At 41.2% G+C, this 17,858-nt stretch overlaps 1 protein-coding gene across 12 annotated transcripts in view; it reads left to right on the top strand.

Moving 5' to 3' along the window:
* The window catches only part of plekha7a (pleckstrin homology domain containing, family A member 7a), a 153,728-nt gene that overhangs the window by 17,465 nt on the left and 118,405 nt on the right, over positions 1 to 17,858 (top strand). The window contains exon 1 of one of the 12 annotated variants that reach the window (XM_071491616.1): positions 4,051 to 4,987. The exons of the other annotated variants lie outside the window; for them this stretch is intronic. Coding sequence (XP_071347717.1) covers positions 4,836 to 4,987 — 152 coding nt within the window. The 5' untranslated portion in view covers positions 4,051 to 4,835. Of the gene's footprint in view, positions 1 to 4,050; positions 4,988 to 17,858 lie in introns of those variants that run through there. 12 annotated transcript variants of the gene reach the window in all.

Raw genomic sequence — 17,858 nt, 5'->3', positions numbered from 1 at the left:
GGCAGTTGAAGAAGTTCAACCTGCCAAGGACTATGATGGTGAACTTCTACACCTCCATCATTGAGTCCATCCTCACCTCCTCCATCACCATCTGGTACGCTGCTGCCATGGAGAGGGACAATGACAGACTGCAGCGCATCATCTACTCTGCGGAAAAGGTGATTGGCTGCAGTCTTCCATCCCTCCAGGACCTGTACGCCTCAAGGACTTTGAGGCGTGCAAGGAAGATTGTAGCTGACTCCTCCCACCCTGGACACAAACTTTTTGTGACACTCCCCTCTGGCAGGAGGCTGCGGTCCTTCAGGACCAAAACCTCTCGCCACAAAAATAGCTTCTTCCCATCTGCTATCAGCCTTATCAACAAGGCTAGAGAGCCCCACTGTTGCTGATCCCCCTGATCCTCAATTGCACCAATCACCAGAAAAAATTCCTTGTATGTGAAAACATACTTGGCAATAAAACTGATTCTGATTCTGATTCTAAAACTACAACTACTGTTGTGTGTATGCACACTGTGAGTCTGCGACTGTTCATGAGCACAGATTTCTGGAGAGATAGGATGGAGCTACATATATAACCCCCATCTACACACCTGTCTTACCGCCTTTTTGGTCTCTATGGTTACACCTGGCTTCACACCAACGGCATAAGATAATTTTTTTGTCCTTTAAGTCCTGATTTCCTTGAGACACCTTTGATTGCTGTTCAGCAAATCATTACCATTTTCTTGCTTTCTTTCTCCCTCCCTGTCGGCCATGATGGACAGTGATGGGAAATTAGCACATTGGCATCAGCGCATCATGCTGCATATGTCAAGAAGTGAAGAAGAGGTGAAACATCAAGTTGTCCTCAATTGAACCCTTGTTGGATAATCATCGACCTGGATGTCTGAGAATCTTCACAGACATATGTCAAGACAAAGGTGCAACACAGATTGAAAAGAAGACGGTTCGAGCTCTTATTAAGTTAGACCTTTCTTTATCCCCTCACTGCGAGCACCTGGACTGAAGGTCAGCAACTTGACCGAGCCATAAATCTTCAGGGTCGGGTTGTTTTCTGTTCAAATGTAATGTAATAAGACAGTAGTCTCTCTCTCTCTCTCTCTCTCTCACCCTCACCCTGACTGATCCTCTGTGCCGGCAAATGTCATGGTGAAAATTGAAAAATTGTGCCCACTGGAGAGTGGGAAGAGAAACAGCATAGTCAGTGTCTGGCATTAGCCTGGCAAGATAATGATCATACAATATAGAAATAAAGTAAAAACTTGCAATAGGAGAGTTTCTTCAAATCCCCGATGACTTAGAGAAGCCCATTGCATTGTGGAAACATTTTGACTTTGTTGTGACAGTAGATACAACTGGCTGTGTACAGTGTAGAGATTGCAGTGCTTTTCTGACAGGCAGTAGAAAAACAACAATAGAAGGACAAAGCTAAAACCAGATATGGTGGATGTGATTCTTTTTCTGCACATCTCTGATCGAGCCTGTGTAAAGTTATCTTCTTGATTATGACTGAGTGGACTGTTGTCCAGCTCAACTGGGTTAGGGTTTAAATTAATAGGGTTTGAATCTACCAGCCAGTCGACCAGTTAAACAGCTAGCCTGCTAACTGCAACTGGAGACACCAGTCCTCGTTCTGCTCTGCAGCCTCAGTGAGTTTGGTGTAGCAGCACATGTACCAGTTCTCCACCTCAGCAGAACAACAACCACCGTCATCGGCTGCAGTCCAAGATGGTTGAGGTTGGCCACATCCACACTGCTACTTTTTCATTTTAAAACATTGTGTTAAATAAAAACGATCTCCGACCAGATTAGCGTTTTAGCTCTGAATCTGAAACGATCTGCGTCCGTATAACACACCTGAAAACACATACATGTGTGACCATTCACAGACACTGGGCATGCACGAGCCGGTGTAAACAGGAAGCAGATTGTCTACTCTGAGGTGCACTCAGCTGATTAGTTGCAGAAAATGCAACGAATGAGGAGAGCAAAGGCAGTTGTAGCGTTAAAATGCAGGATTTAACTGAACAACTGCTGCTAGCAAAGACAACAAGGTCACTAACACTTGTAATTCATGTTTTCACTACTGGTAGCTGAGGCTCATAAGACTCAATCAGGGAGCGACCCGGTGTGTTTATGTCAACGTTTCCAAAGGTTTCCGTTTTTGCCCGACCAGAGTACAATGCAACCCCGGAGTTTTCAAACTAAAATGGGGCCAGCAGCGTTTCTAAATGCTCTGTTTTCAGGGTTAGAAAACTCTGGAGCAGTGTGGACGGAAGGTGAAACATAGCAAAAGAGATGCATTTTAAAATGAAAATGTAGTAGTGTGGACGTAGCCGTGCTGTCAGTCCCCAGCACCAGAGACCTGCCTGCAGGCAGGACACCCTGAGGCGGAGCGAGGCTGGTGAGCAGCGACTGAACTTTCTGATTGACGTACTTACATGTAGCAGCTCTTAAATAAATAACAGCTCTGTCCAAACGAATACTCCATATGATCTAAGCAAAAGTATGATTGGTTGTGACACAATTTATGAACAGAAAGATAAAAATCACAACTTCCAGTCATGACTTTCACAATAAAACCAGAGTGGAAAAAGGATGCATATCGTGATTAAGATAGTGGATTGCGACTCTACCCAAAAAGATTGTCATATGATCTTTTTGCCATTCCTTACTAAACCTATGTCTTAATGGCTTTGTGCTGCTGGGCCATGGTGCCTCATTCTGTGTTGCTGTCTATTGTCAGATTACCAATTTTTAGATGTGAGAAAAAGTTTGTAAAGGAAACGCATAACTTTCGAAGAAGAAATGACAAAAGTACAATGTTGGTCTCAGGGTGTGGGCCAGCTTCTGATCTCACTTTTAGACCTGTGGAAAACTGAAACCCAAACATACAGATGGAATACAATACATACATATTAATTAAGGAAAAAACTTGAATAGATGAGCGTTGAAGCGTAATGGAATCAGTTGCTTCCATCTAGAACATGAGGAGTTACTGAACCCACTGAGCATGAGATTTATGTCTGTAGACAGTCACATTCAATTTTGTTTGACAGGAAAATCTCAACTCAAGGTCCGTTAACTAGCTTTTTTCAGAACTCTTTAAAGCATCTGAGGATCTTCATCTAGTGAGTGGAAATAGTTATCACATGACTCATGCATGAACGTCAGTTAAGTTTACACGGTCTCTGGTGTTGTGCATGGACGGCCTTGATCAGTTGAATACCTCGACAGTATCAGCCTCTGCATATTCCCCGCTCTCTTTGTGTTCCTCACACATTTGGCAAACACAGAGCCAGCGAAATGAATCCTTTGATGAGCTACCTGTATTTTATGATGATTTTTTCCCCTCTCCGGCCAAGTGTCGTTTCTCTGTTCAGCCCGACTTCCTGTGGCCTCGAACTGTTGTTGCAACATCTCACACTCTCGCAGTCTTGTAAAGGATTAAAGTCGCCTCTGCTTTGCATGCCACTGACTGCTCTCTCATGTTCTCTGTTTTTCTTTCATCCTTGGATTTTTTTTTTTTTTTCCCCCGCCAGTTCAATTGTCCTCTATTATCTGGCCCTCAAAATAGAAGTTGTGTGACACTTGTGGATACAAGTCACACTACGAGGAATGAGCGTGAAACAGGCTCGCAGTTTGTGGCGGTAAACAAATCGACATGATCTCGCTCGGGCAGCTGGCTCTGACCACAGGGACTTAAATGTAATGATGAAAAATGTGTTTTTACATCTCATTTGAGTTTGCTGCTCAGATTGCCACATGTCCTCAGTTTCCCCTTTGAGCAATCAAAGCATGGCTCAATCAAATATCCATATCAAGAAACAGTCATAGTGGTTGTTGTGAATAGGAAAGAGGAAGTAGAGTGCATTTTGCAAACAGAATTTGTTGTATTTTACATCCAACACAAGATTAAAAAAACTTGTGTACAGTGGTGTACCAGTGTTCCACCAGTGTTCCCCATCAAAAGCCTGCTGTAGCAGCACATGACGTGCTATGAAAAGAACCATCTTCAGATATGGAAAAATGCTTGAAATGTTGAGCCTACAAATGGAAACATTGCCCAGAAGCTTTCTGCACTCGTTGAATTTCTCAACACAACAAGCCCACACATCTCTACAGTGTCGTCTTGCTCTTCCCTACATGACCAGAAGAAAAGCTTGGCTTTGGAAAGTGTAGGGGGGGGGTCCATCTGTGTTCCACACTGAGCAAAGGAGGACAGACACAAAGGAGGGATTGAAGGACCCACGATGCAAACAGCGAGTGAGAGAAACAACAAGATGGTTGATACAATGTTGTGGCCCTTAAAGTCTGGCTGGTCGTGGGAGACAGTAGCACTTCTGTCAGTGGAAGGAGGAGGGCGAGACTGCCCGGGCCAGGCCACCAAAACATTAGCAGTGCCGTTCAGGGAGGGAGAGAGAGAAATCATGTGAGGAGCACTGGGGAGGTCGGAGACAAATAGGGCAGGAGAAGAAGGGGTGACACTGGATGGGAGGCAACAGTGGCAAGCAATGAAGTGAGAGAGGAGCATGAAGAGATGACTCAATGTTTAAACACCTGAAAACAGTGACAGAGAGAGACTAGTTTGTCACTCATGATCTAGGTGACAGCGAAACTTGCTTTTGAAAAGGGAAAGGGAATTGAGATTCTCCTAAAAGTAAAACTGGGAGAGACAGCAGCTGACAGTGTAGTAGGACGACATTCACACGAGATAAAAACCTGCCTGAAAAACGGAAGCTAAATCAAGAGTGACCAGCGACTACAAGTAGGTGAGGTTCACAGAGACAAAGTGTCCAATCATCCAGTCAAGAGGTCGTTTGCCGTGGGAGGATGGGTACCTGCTGCAGCCGTGACCCCACACGGGAGGCCGGCCACGAGCTGGTTCCCATCAAACGTCACGCCGTCTGGCCAAGGACGGCCAAGGTGGTCACTAACCTTGTGGATCATGAATTCTCCACATGGGATCTGACGTGTGACACAAGGTAAGCCTGCCATAAAATACTATTCCCTAACACAGTACGGCTAAGTGCTGACATCTGTATGTGTCGGTTTCTGGTGGCAGATATTTTCAGATGCCGTGGCTGAGGGGCACGGAGCGGTTTACAACTCGTTAGCCTCCGTGTTTCCGGGACAAGCACACTTCCCTTTGGTACAGTGCGTAGACACGAAATAAAACAAGTTGTGTGTGGTGTAGTTTGTCAGCTTTATGGGATTGAAACGGTACACAGGAGACATACACATTTGTGGGTCTGTCAGTTAGTGAGCTTTATGCTGCTCCAAATGTACACAACTGAGTCTGCACACATCCAAAAACACACAACTCTCACACTGAGCGCCAGTTGTGTCTGTGTTTGGCTGTAAACACACATCCACACTCGCACTGATCCCCAGCTGACTGGTAACACAAGTTTAATTCAGCTTGACAAGGGGTGTATGACAGCTTCTCTGGCATGCTCAGCACTTTCCTCAGCCTCACTCAGCTGGTCACACTATAAAGAAGGTGGATTGCCTCCCGCTGTGGGACACAATCAAGCCCGAGGAAACAGGGATGACAGCGGAGGACATATTGTCCTAGAAATGATTGACTATTAACTACATTAATCTCCCATTGTCTGGCAGCCAAAGTTGTGACTGAATTCTTAAATCCACACTGAACCCATCATTGATTTGGCACTGGGCCAAGCAAGGTGTATCTTGTATTCACTTTTTCACTGCTTGGATGGATAAACAGAAGCTTTTCCTAAAAATATATGCTGTTTGTTGTATAATGTAAGAAAAAAAAAATCTGGTCCAGATGGAATCTTAAAAAACTGAATATCCACATGTGCCTCCAGAAACAATTTGAATTTCAAAACACCTGTGTGAGGATTTGCATCAAACCCAAGTAGCACTATTTTACATTTAGAAAGCTGAACATGGTAAATATGTGGGCAGCACTGAGGGGCTAAATGTGTCAGGCAGCTTGATGACCCAGCTCGAGTGTGAGGTTTATTTTTTAATCAAACACACTGGATGGAAACGAAAGTGTGGCAGAGAGCTGCAGCAGCAAGAAGTGTTTTCTTTTATGCAGATATGAAGGTGAATGAATGTAAATGTAAATTCTCTCTGGTTCCCTTTTCAAAAGCAAGTTTCAAATTAATGCCTAACATATAAAAACATTTCATAAAAGTTGGAGGTTATTTTCAAAGCTTAAAATGACATTGTTTACATAGTTCAATTAGCTTTTTTCAATTAGTCATATTTGTACTGTGACTCAATATACTTCTGTGAATCAAACCACTGCGATTTTTAAATGTTTACACTAAAGTGTAGGTGTATGTTAAGGGCTGTTTTTCTTTACACTATTTCATATTACATGCTGTTATCAATACCTCAAATCCAACAAGGGACTGGACAGAATTACAGGAGCACCTTAAATCCAGCAAATTAATATTGCACATGTATTGTTAAAATATTGTTTTGACATTTTAGCCATTTGTAACATCTCCAAAAACCCTGAACAAAAAGCCCTAATTAAACAACAAAATGCATTGTTTGTCCATTCCCTCTAGAATGAAAGTCTGGAAATATAAACCACCTTCCACAAATAATAAAAACACATTTGTAAACTCACAAAAATATCTTGCAAATATAAAGCAGATTTGCAAATACACATATATAATCAAACACAAATAAAAAAAACATATCTGTGAATACATTCAGTTAATTTACAAATACATGACAAGCACGGGCGTTTGTGAATGCACCTGTGGCTCTCAATTCTATACTTGTGGTTTGTATTTTACACACCTGGAGTTTTGAGAAAATGAAAATCCACTTGTATCTCTTGGCCACTTTCAGAAAGCACTGCCGACGACACTATTTCTTCTATGAAGTCTTATTTTTCAAATGCAGGGTGCTGGATTAATTAATTAAGCGTTATTGTTGGGCTGTTGTAAGCATCAGTGAAGCTGTAACACCCTGAAATACAGAAACAGACATGTTTACAAGTTTACATGTAGATGTTCAGCTGACAAACCTATTCACTGTAACTCAGGGGTTCAGCACACCTTGATAGAAATCTACCAGGCCCTGCTTAGAGTCTCTGCGAAACTGCGTGGAAGTAGAAATATTGTGTTAAACATGTAAACAAGCGGCAGCATTATCAGACAGTTGCTGCTGACACCCCACAACACAACAGTTTTATGTTTGTCGTTAGAAACACTTTACTCTCTGTTGTCTGGTCGAGGGAGTAGCTCTCTGGAGGCATCCAACTCTGTCAGTTTGAGAGTTTGTCATGGGCGGAGAACTGTTGCCTTTTGTATCTGGAGATGTAGTCAATTATTCAGGAGGAGGATTTAGCTACTTAATGCTTTGTTGATGTGACACCTGTTCGTGACCGCAAAAATCAAAGTGGGAGGACTTGATTAGATTAGATCTTTATTGTCATTGTGGACAGAACAATGAACATCTGTTCAGAAGCTATTTGTGCAGCATAAAAGCAGTAAAGTTCAATAAATAAAAGCAAATATAATCTTGACTTGCTTCGTGATTTCTCACATTCACCAACCCCCGGTGCCCCTGTGTATATCTTTCTGACTCACCCACAGTAATAACATTGATTTAATCATGGCAGAAATGGGGAATGGCTGTCATCAAGTCTCCCTGAGGGGTTCAACCTGGTGAGATGTCAGATTTGTTTATGCAGTCACTCCAGTGTCTGAACAAAGTCCCCACTGTAATCTTACTCATGTGTGGGTGGTGATAAATTCCTGTGGAAGATCAAGACTTCACTGACTCATTCTCCAATTTCACCAAAGGCACGTTTATTTATATAAAACATTTCACACAGAAAGACAATTGAATGATATTCATACTTCATAAAAAGAGGTTTAACAGAGCGAGACAACATAAGACTCTGAAAACGTATATTTCAAAAGATAAGAGAAACAAAAGGATACGAATGAGGAGTGAAATCACAGGGAGGGTAATGGGTGAGTTAGAGGACGTTGGTTCCAACTCTTTCTCCTCAGTAAATGCTGCTTCTTGATTTTTTTGTATGGTTGAGAGATCAGTTAGCAGACTGATAGCAGATGACCTGAGAGCTTAGAGGTGAAGTTGCCTCAGAGTGTTTTCTGGGAGGACCTGACTGTTACAATTATCTGTGCTGAAAATAGAAGTGTGGATCATTTTTTTTAAGTTTTAGTCCACCCAGAATCCTCTGATTCTTCCCTCTTGACATGTTCTAAGAGCATAGTGGGCAGAGAAAGAATCTCAGTCCCCGAGGAATGGTAGCTCATTCTGTCAGTCTGACTGTTGATCCACCGCTTTGGTCCAGACTGAAACACTTCAACAACAATCAGATGGATTACTGTGAAAATTTGTCCCTATATTCCCAGATGATGAATTCTACTGACTTTGGTGAACCCCTGACCTATCTGTAGCACCACCAGGAGATTGACATTTTTGTCTTTTAGTAAAATGCCTCTGGATTGCAATGGATGCAGTGGATTGCAATGAAGTTTGGTACAAACATTCATGTCCCACTCACAATGATTTGATGACACGTTCATTTTTTCATCTAGTGCCACCATCAGTCTGTCCAATACTTTTGTTTATGACCAAATCCACTTGGAACCAATGACATTCCTGTCAGCCTTAGTGTATTTCCACATACAAAGATATGTGAGTTATTGCCACCCAAGTAGGGACGGTGAATCTAACCAATGCCCTTAACGATTCAACCACTTAATGATTTCTGTGCAATTTTCTGTGTGTGTGTGTGTGTGTGTTTTGGGAGGGGGGGGATTTTCTCTGAATCTGGTCATAGTGTAGCAGGAAAAAAGGAATTTAAAATGTAGACAGATGTTTCAGCATATTGGTGGTGTTTCCACCAATATGCCGTGGAAAATGCCATTTTATAGCCATGGCGCCGTGGATGGCTGCCTCGGTGTGTTGGTGCGCACTTTTTTGCCTTCTTTCTTTATAAATTCAGTTTTCTGCCTTGGTTTCCAGAGCTCTTTCACCAGAGAAGAGCTCATTAACATCAGAGAAACAATTCCAGATGATTTTTTCCACCTTTCTCGACTCACCTGTGGAATTATTGGACATTTTGGTCAGAGGTCACTGACCGTTGCTCTCGCAGTGAAACGCAGGAGGAGAGGAAAACGTGCCGGTGCGCTTGCGCGTCTCCGCCGGCGCGGACTCCGCACACCGCTCCCAGGTATCTTTCTCTCCAACGTGCGTTCACTGCCCAACAAACTGGATGAACTTCAGCTACTGGTGCAGAAGAACAGAGACTTTTCTTCATCTGCCGTCCTGTGCTTCACGGAGACGTGGCTGTGTGGATCGGTTCCGGACTCTGCGCTGGAGCTGGCCGGCTTCCAACTCTTCAGAGCGGATCCGGACACAGAGCTGTCCGGCAAAACGAAAGGTGGTGGAATGTGTTTTTCTTCTAACAGTGGCTGGTGCAGAGACGTGACAGTGATCCTGCAGCACTGTTCTCCTGACCTGGAGACTTTCATCATAAACTGCAGGCCCTTCTACTCCCCCCGTGAGTTCACCTCAATCATCCTGGTCGGTGTTTACATCCCACCACAGGCCACAGCAGATACTGTGTGTGGAGCGGACCAAGCCGGACTCCGTAGTTATTGTCCTTGGTGACTTTAACAAAGGTAACCTCAGCCACGAACTGCCCAAATACAGACAGTTTGTTAATTGCCCGACCAGAGAGGGGAACACTCTGGACCACTGTCACACCACAATCAGTGGTGCTTATCCCGCCGTCCCCCGGGCTGCACTGGGCCACTCTGACCATGTCATGGTCCACCTGATTCCCACATACAGGCAGAAACTAAAACTGTGTAAACCTGTTGTTTACAAGAACCTCCAAGAACCTCCAATTGCACCAATCACCAGAACAAATTCCTTGTATGTGAAACATACTTGGCAATAAAATTGATTATGATTCTGATTCTGATTCTGATTCTTACTTGAAATGACGACAAGCACTATCATCATCTGTCTTTGTGAAATGAAGCTATGCTTTGGACCGTTTCTTCCTCTCTGCCATGACTCCTCTTTGCAAGTTTCCAGCAGCGTAGATGAATGAGTTTGATGTCATTGTTTTGTGTTGCACAACTGTCAGAAAAACATGACAGCATTTATAAAAAGAATTGATAAGCTCGGAGGCATACAGATCTGATCGTCCGGACAATTTGGAACTGGTTCTTGATTCCTATCCCTATACACAAGAGGTATTGATATGGAAGATAGGAGATGTAGAAAGGCCCAGTTTTTGCATGGGCTGTATACTTGCTCTGCCCATTAGAGTAATGGTGGGTTTTTACAGTATAACTAGAAACTGCAATTTCTGAAGAAGTTGCAGTGAGATTGCTTCTTCTGCACAAGCTGAAGCTAAACTGCATTGCTGCCTTGAATTTGTATGTAGTGCAAAACAGTTCACCAAGCCACGAGACACAGAAACGTCAGTCACACGTTTCAGTGTCAGTGTTTTTGCCTGACAGGCTGTCTACTCATTGGCCTGCCTGCTTGGTATTCAGGCAGTGAATCGGCTGCTTGGTTGCCGCTGAGCGCTGTGTGTTTGACTGAATCAGGTTAGCACTAAAAAGCAGTCCATTAGTAAAAGAACTGCTTTTGTCCAGTCCCCTGGGGTATTGTAATAATAAACCACACACTGTTGCCGGAGCAAGTTAGATAGAGAAAGTCTTTTTTTCAAGTTCTCTTCTGTGAACTGTTTTTACTCTTTAGAAACTATGAAAGTGATAACAGGATGTTTTGAAGTAGACGTTTAAATAGATTGTGCAGCATGTAGTAGTTGATAGAATATGAGTGACAACTTACATATATCATATTTCTACAATATAGTATAACTCTCTCTCTCTTTTTTTGAGCCATGCACTCTTCATATTCGGTGTTGTGATTGTGTTCCAGGTGGTTTAAGAACGTGGTGGTATTACTATTGGTCTCTATCCATGCTGCATTCCCCACTGTCTGGTTATTGTGACTGATGAGACCCAATAAGGAGGCAAGGTGGTCGCCTGCGTCCTCTTTACCAAAGGTCTCCATTTCTGCCCATCGAGTTTTCAAACTAAAACAGGTCCAGCAACATTTCCAAAAGGTTTAAGGTGCTTGAAAACACTGGAGTAGTGGACTCCAGAAAAAGTGATGTATTATAAATCTAAAACGTATTAGTGTGATGTAGCCTCAGGCTGAGTGTTTGGACTCCTGTCATCCATACTGCCAGCTTCGCTTTGAGTCAAAGTGGACTAACATAAGTTGGACGAGGTGGAGGCACGTGACTGAACACAAGGTAGTATTTTTTTTTTTTTAAGGGCACAGTTCATTAACTGAAGCATTGGGGAAAGTATTAACCGAATTAACCTACAGGAGCTAGATTAAGTCGGTGTTAAATCTAAACGTTTTGATACTTTTCCGGTTAAATGCTCACCCCTAATAAATAAATAAATGAATATATATATATATATATATATATATATATATATATATATATAATATAAAATATATAAACGCCTGTTTATTAGGCACATTTTAGGCCTATTTATTAGGCGCACCTTGTTCAAAATGATGTAGTCCAAAGCAGCAGACCTGCATTAAATCCTGCCTTCATGAAGGTTAAAATGTTTAGTTTTTGTTGAAGCTGTAATAGCTACTCTTACTACTACTACTACTACTACTACTACTACTACTACTACTACTACTACTTTGGAGGCTATACTGAGAGGTCTTTCCTCTACCGGTATTGATATAAGTGAGGAGGACAAAATCTTGAAGATACCTCTCAGTATAACACAACAGAATTCAACAGCACCAGAAACTACAGCCTTCAAAATGACCATAACGACTGCTGTATTAACTGCATCAGCTTTGTTCAGATGTATCTAATAAACTGTCAGCTGAGTGTATGACTGACATGCATTTGCTGAGTATCAGCTTGTAAGTTGTCTGAATGCTGTGTATGATGTAGAGCAGCAACCACCTGTAATTTTCATTATTGATTGACCTGCAGAATAACTCATTGATTGGTCTGTCTATAAAATGTCAAAACAATGTGAAAATTTACCATCATTATTTTCACTGTGACATATTTGTGTTGCTTGTTTGATCTGACAAACACGATGTGAGACAGAGAAAAGGAGCGAACCCTCCCATTGTTTGACTCTTTCAGTACTGTGTCTGCTCCTCCATTTATCCAACATGCTATCTATTGATGGCACTGACACACAGTGATACAAAATCTATTTCACCCCGTTAATCGTTCAACAGCCTCATAAGATTGTGGGTGTGTTAGACATTACTTAAGCAAAGCTGGTTTTAAAGTACTTCTGAGTCATCAGTTCTGTAATTGAGGATCTGTATGGTAGTTTTTTTTTTGTTTTTTTTTTTTTTTACTTTGAAAGGCTGCAGTCACCATCTCCACACAGCTATTCCGGTATTGACTTGGGGACATAATGTGTTTGCCTTACTGATTGCTGCACATACAAGGTATAATGATAAATACAGATTGCTTATGCTGATGTATTTGTTTACCAAATGTTCATTAGCATTTTATTGCACACAGTGGCTCAAAATGGTGCATGTAAAATTCATTCATGTGTAAATCTAAATTAAGTCATATGGAAGAATAATGTTGATTTTTGATGAGTAGGGAAACATGGTTTGTAAATGGATTAGTTGGTTCGTTGTTAATTTGTTGATTTTACACAGAGGTCTCATATAAACTTACATGTGAAAAATTTATTTCCACACCAATCTGAGACAAACATTCCATTTCTGTTATTGAAATGCTGAAGATTTGCTCAATTTTAATTGGTTACGGCCATGTCTTCACCCACAAGAAGTGACAAATTAGAAATGTAGTAGAGAAATAAAAACTATAAATACAGCATGAGTGAGTAATTAATGCAAAGAAACATGGACTTAGAACAACAGAGTCCTGACACTTCTTGCTGGTGTGATGTCTTTTGGTACAAATAATTGCAGACTGGCTTGATCTGTAAACATGAATATGGAAACCTTTCAAACTTGCCAGCTCAGTCCACCAACATTTAAAATTGCCTCATTTAATGTTCTCTATTCCCACAAAGGATAACCAGATGTAGAGTTTGTTGTATTGAAGGTGTAGGTTTGATTTGATCTCTCTCTCTCTCTCTCTCTCTCTCTCTCTCTCTCTCTCTCTCTCTCTCTCTCTCTCTCTCTCTCTCTCTCTCTCTCTCTTTTGTGCTTTTAATAATATTGGAAGTTGAACAAAAAAATCAAATGCTATGTGTGAACCTCTGCATTGTTGAATAATCAAGACTAAAACATTTTTAGCTTTCTTCATAGATTGCTGATACTTTCTGTTAAATAATGACCTTAATTATTATTAATTATTAAAGGTTATATAAACGAGATTTAAAACAATAATATAGCAGTAAATAACTGTTTTCTATGTAAAGATATAGTGGAGTAATGGCATCCTGAGCGAAGAATGAAGCCTGACCCCCTTTGTGTGTGTTGTAATGAGTTTCTCTATTCTATGTTTTGGTAACCGTTTGTCCTGTTAAACCGTTGGCCCTCCCCACGTTTAAACACACAGGTGCTGGACACACGTGAGCTGACACAGTGAAGTATGCAGCCTTCAGGTAAAAGTGAAAATTTCCAGAATTTCCTCCTCTGAAGAAATCACTTTTTCATCTATATATGCTGTGTTCGAATGTGGTCCCAGCGGTTCAGGGCTCAATCCTTTCTCAGTCCGACTATGTAGCCAGTACTGCTTTGTCCGAGATGGAGAGCCCTACGAGCTGATTCAGAACTGGTTTTTCTTCTCTTTCATGTGTAAATAACTTGTTGCTACATAATGTTACATATCTGTTTTCATAAGTGAACGGCTTGGGCTAATGGGGGCTGGAGGTGTGTTGGACAAAGCATTTGTATTGGTCTGAGATGCTGGTGGTCTAGTGCGACATCTAGTGGTGACGATTGTTTACAGAACTTTGCCAAGAATTGCCAAGAACTTTGTGACAAAAAATTATTTAACAACATAAACAGCCTTACTGACTTTTATGGTTGATGACGGTTGATTATCTATTGCTAGGTCAGTGAGCCCAGTCCTGGCAGCATGCGCTGTACACCCAGAATGACAGGCACACAGAGAGCGCTGAGCTTTACTGTCTCATCTTTGATGTGCAGAAACTATTTATTTAACCCTGAGTAATGTCTGCAGGTACTTGTTCAGGCTTCAGGCCGACTGCAGCTACAGCAACCTTTACTCATAAGATAGGGCAGCCTTTATGTGGCCTGGAACTTAGTAAAGGACTTGCTGCCGGTTATTAAGCTCTTTGCTTTGAGCACAAGGTGATAACTGAAGGTGACTGAGATGAACTTATCAGCAGGTCAGATCTTCTCTCTGAGAATGATGTTCAGAGATACTGACGTAAGAAAATCTACCTGAAAAAATAAAATTTAAATAGAAAGTACAGATATCTTTTTATGTTCTAGTCTTTTAGTGACTGTTGGAGACATTTAAAGCAATGAACCAAGACTTCTTCAGCAAGCAGTTCTGCATTTTCAATTTACCTGTGATTAAAAGTCAAATATTGACCTTCACTGTATGACCATGTGACATTTCCAAACAATGGGATTGTGATGACAGAAAGATGAGCATGTGGAGAATTCCTCCGTCTTTTTTTCTCAAAGCAAAAGGCTTTGCTGAGCCTGAATGCTCCCAGAGTCGCTTTCGGCCTTTGTTCAGGTGTAATTCTCCCTGCCTTCTCTTACACTGGTGCAATTTTGAATGTCTCATTACCACAGCCACCACCCAAAAACAGGCTCATCATAGGACACACTGAATGTTGGTTTGAAAAAAATGACACCACTTAACAGATGATAGGTGCAATTTAATCAACATAAAAAAATATTTGTCCCTGAAACCTTATTGTATTTATCTTATCTGAGTTGTCAACACATGATAATATTTTTCACTTTTGGGGTTATCTTGTAATGGTTCTACTCTGTTCCTTTAATGTGTTTGTCTCTCTGCTGCTTTGTGTCTTAATCTCATTCTAGTGATGACACCCATATATATCTGTCTGTATCTGACCTCCTCAGTGACACATTTTCACACTTAAGCGGAAACAGTGAAGTGTAACCTTGAATTTCCTTTCATGTCACCACCACCAGTGATGGACTGACAGTGAGCTCTTCTTCTGTTCCTGGCAGTAACTGTCGGGCCATTCACTGACAGTGCCCTTTGAAGGCTAACTGAAAGGGGTCACTTTTGGGTGGGGAGGTTGAGCTGCCTCGTCCCTCACTCACAGAGAAGCAGCAAGGGACTGGTCATTACCATTTCAAAGAGAGTCAAAGTGAATTCAGCTCATAAAGAGACACATATGCTATAATACCTTTTTATAGTATTAGTTCAGACACAAAGTTAATGGATTCCAAATGAAATCAAATTGAGATGTTCATATCTACAGCACATCAAATAGAGCATGATTTTCAGATACCTGCAGAGTCAATAAGCATTGTGAGAACAAATGAATTGTCTTTTTTGGTTTACCTCTGTCCATTGTTGTAAAGAGACAATATTGAGTATGCAATCACTGGCAGTATTTAGAGAAACTGTGGTAGTGTTAATAATTTGTGAAGCTTGATTTTAATGTGTGTTTCCTATAAAAGAATTTCATGATACAGCTTGAGACAGTATTCAGACCCCTTCACTGTTTGCACACTTAATTGTGTTACAAGTTTAATTTAAAATGAATGAATTGCCATTTTTGACCCTCAATCACTGACCGATCATGACAAGATTAAAAATCTAAATGATCAAATTTACAGGACTTGTAGTCAGGTGGGTCCTGTTTGCTATTATCATCCCTGTGAGGTGTCTAGAACTTGATTAGAGTCCACCTGAGGGAAACTGAATTGATTGGACATGGTTTAGAAAGGCACATACTTCTCTATATAAGGTCCATTCTTCACACTGCATGTCAGGACAAAAACCAAACCATAAAGACCTCTGCGATAAAATTGTGATGAGGCATAGATCAGGGCAGGGGTATAAAAAAGTATTCCCAGGAGCACTGTGGCCTCAATAATTGTGAAATGAAAGAAGTTTGGAACCACACAGACTCTTTCCAGAGTTGGCTGTCTGACCAAACTAAGTAAGCTGGCAAGATGGGCCATGGGTCGCTCTATCAGAGCTTCAGAAGTCCTTTAAAGGATTCTGAGAGCATGAGTGAAAAGAGGCAAAAACTCAACTGTTTGCAGAACTTCATTGTCTAACAAACACCAGACAATGCTCATCACCTGAATAACGCCATTCAGAAGGTGAAGCATGGAGGTGGCAGCATCATGTTATGAGGGGGACCGTTCAGCACTTCATTGACTCAGCACACAGCCAAGAAAACGCTGGAGTGACTTTGGGACAAGTCTCTGGCTGTCCTTAAGTGGCCCAGCTAAAGCCCAGGTTTAAACCCCATAGAGAATCTGTAGAGAGACCTGAAGATGGCAGTTCACAGACACTTCCCTTTCAGTTCAACACAGCTTGAGTGGATCTGCCAGGAATAATGGGATAAACTGCCAAAATCCAGGTGTAGAGACTTACCCAAGAAGACTTGAAACTGCAATTGCTGCCAAAGGGGCTTCTACAAAGGACTGGTTTAAGGGTCTGGATATATTTGTAAATCAGAGATTTAAGTTTTTGATGTTTGAAAATTTTGCAAAAAATTCTAAAAACAATATTTTCACTTTGTCATTATGGATTATTCAGTGTAGACCAATGGTTTTTTTTTCTATTTACAGTTAAATATACAACACAAAAATGTATAAATGTGTATAAAATGAAGAGATCTGAAAACTTTTTTAAGCCACTGTAGAATAATTGGCTTCAATAGAGTAAAATCCACCTCAGTCTAATTTAAGTAATTTCACTAGAATTACTGTTGCAAGTAGTAGAGATGAATTGCCCCAGTAGTATCACTGGAAGAATTATGCAAGTAAAATAAGTTTTAGAAATAGGTTCTTCAATACAGTGAGTGCTTGAAGGGTTTTTTTTCTCTTCAAGATAAGATCAAATTAGAGGTAATAGAGGAGAGGAATGAGCAATGAAAATGATTTCAGTTCTTGAGGAGATTAGACTGAACAGTGATTGAAGAAGAGGAAAATGAACCTGCTGCCCTGTCTTCAGCAGAACTGCAAAGTTATAGACACACATGAGTCCAAACTAACAAATACTGTGTGTTAGGGCTGTGTGACCCTCGCAATGCTACTGACTACTCCCCTGTTGTCATGCCCCACTTCACTTCCACACTACAGGCATCAAGGCCTCAGATACAACTGATAAAATTGATTAGTCTTTAAAATCAATCTGTTCCATAATGACTTCCAGCAGTTAATTTACATTGACAGCTGGAAGTGGCTGTTTATGTAAAGCAACCCATGTAAATTGGTTGTTTTGTCTGGGATTTTAAAATTTCTGACTTTGGCACAGCCTATTGTTGTGTTAATATAAGAGACTTGGGAAGATAGCAGTATATGCTGCTGTCACCCAACCCCTGCAAGTGGGGTTGGGACTAATAGAATATCAAAACTGTATTTTATTGAAGTCAGTTTTGTGTGTGTTCACTAAAAGTGAAAAAGTTTCAAATCCAACACTGAATCCGTTTGGTTTCAGCTTTTAACATTTGTAAGTTAGAAACAGCTTATACTTTGACTCACCTGGTAGAGCGCATGCCATGTAGGCTACCTCCACACTCGTACATTATAGTTTTAAAATGCTCTTTTGCTACTTTTCCGCCTGCCGTCCACACTCTTCTAGAGTTTGCAAGAGCCTAAAACTGAGACTTTTCAAAA

Source organism: Trachinotus anak, unplaced genomic scaffold (genome assembly GCF_046630095.1).
Source record: "Trachinotus anak isolate AG129_WGS33_773 ecotype Australia unplaced genomic scaffold, CSIRO_AGI_Tana_v1 ptg000002l, whole genome shotgun sequence".
NCBI lineage: Eukaryota > Metazoa > Chordata > Actinopteri > Carangiformes > Carangidae > Trachinotus > Trachinotus anak.
The sequence above is the reverse complement of the archived record's forward strand: the minus strand, read 5'-3'. Positions and strand labels throughout refer to the sequence as shown.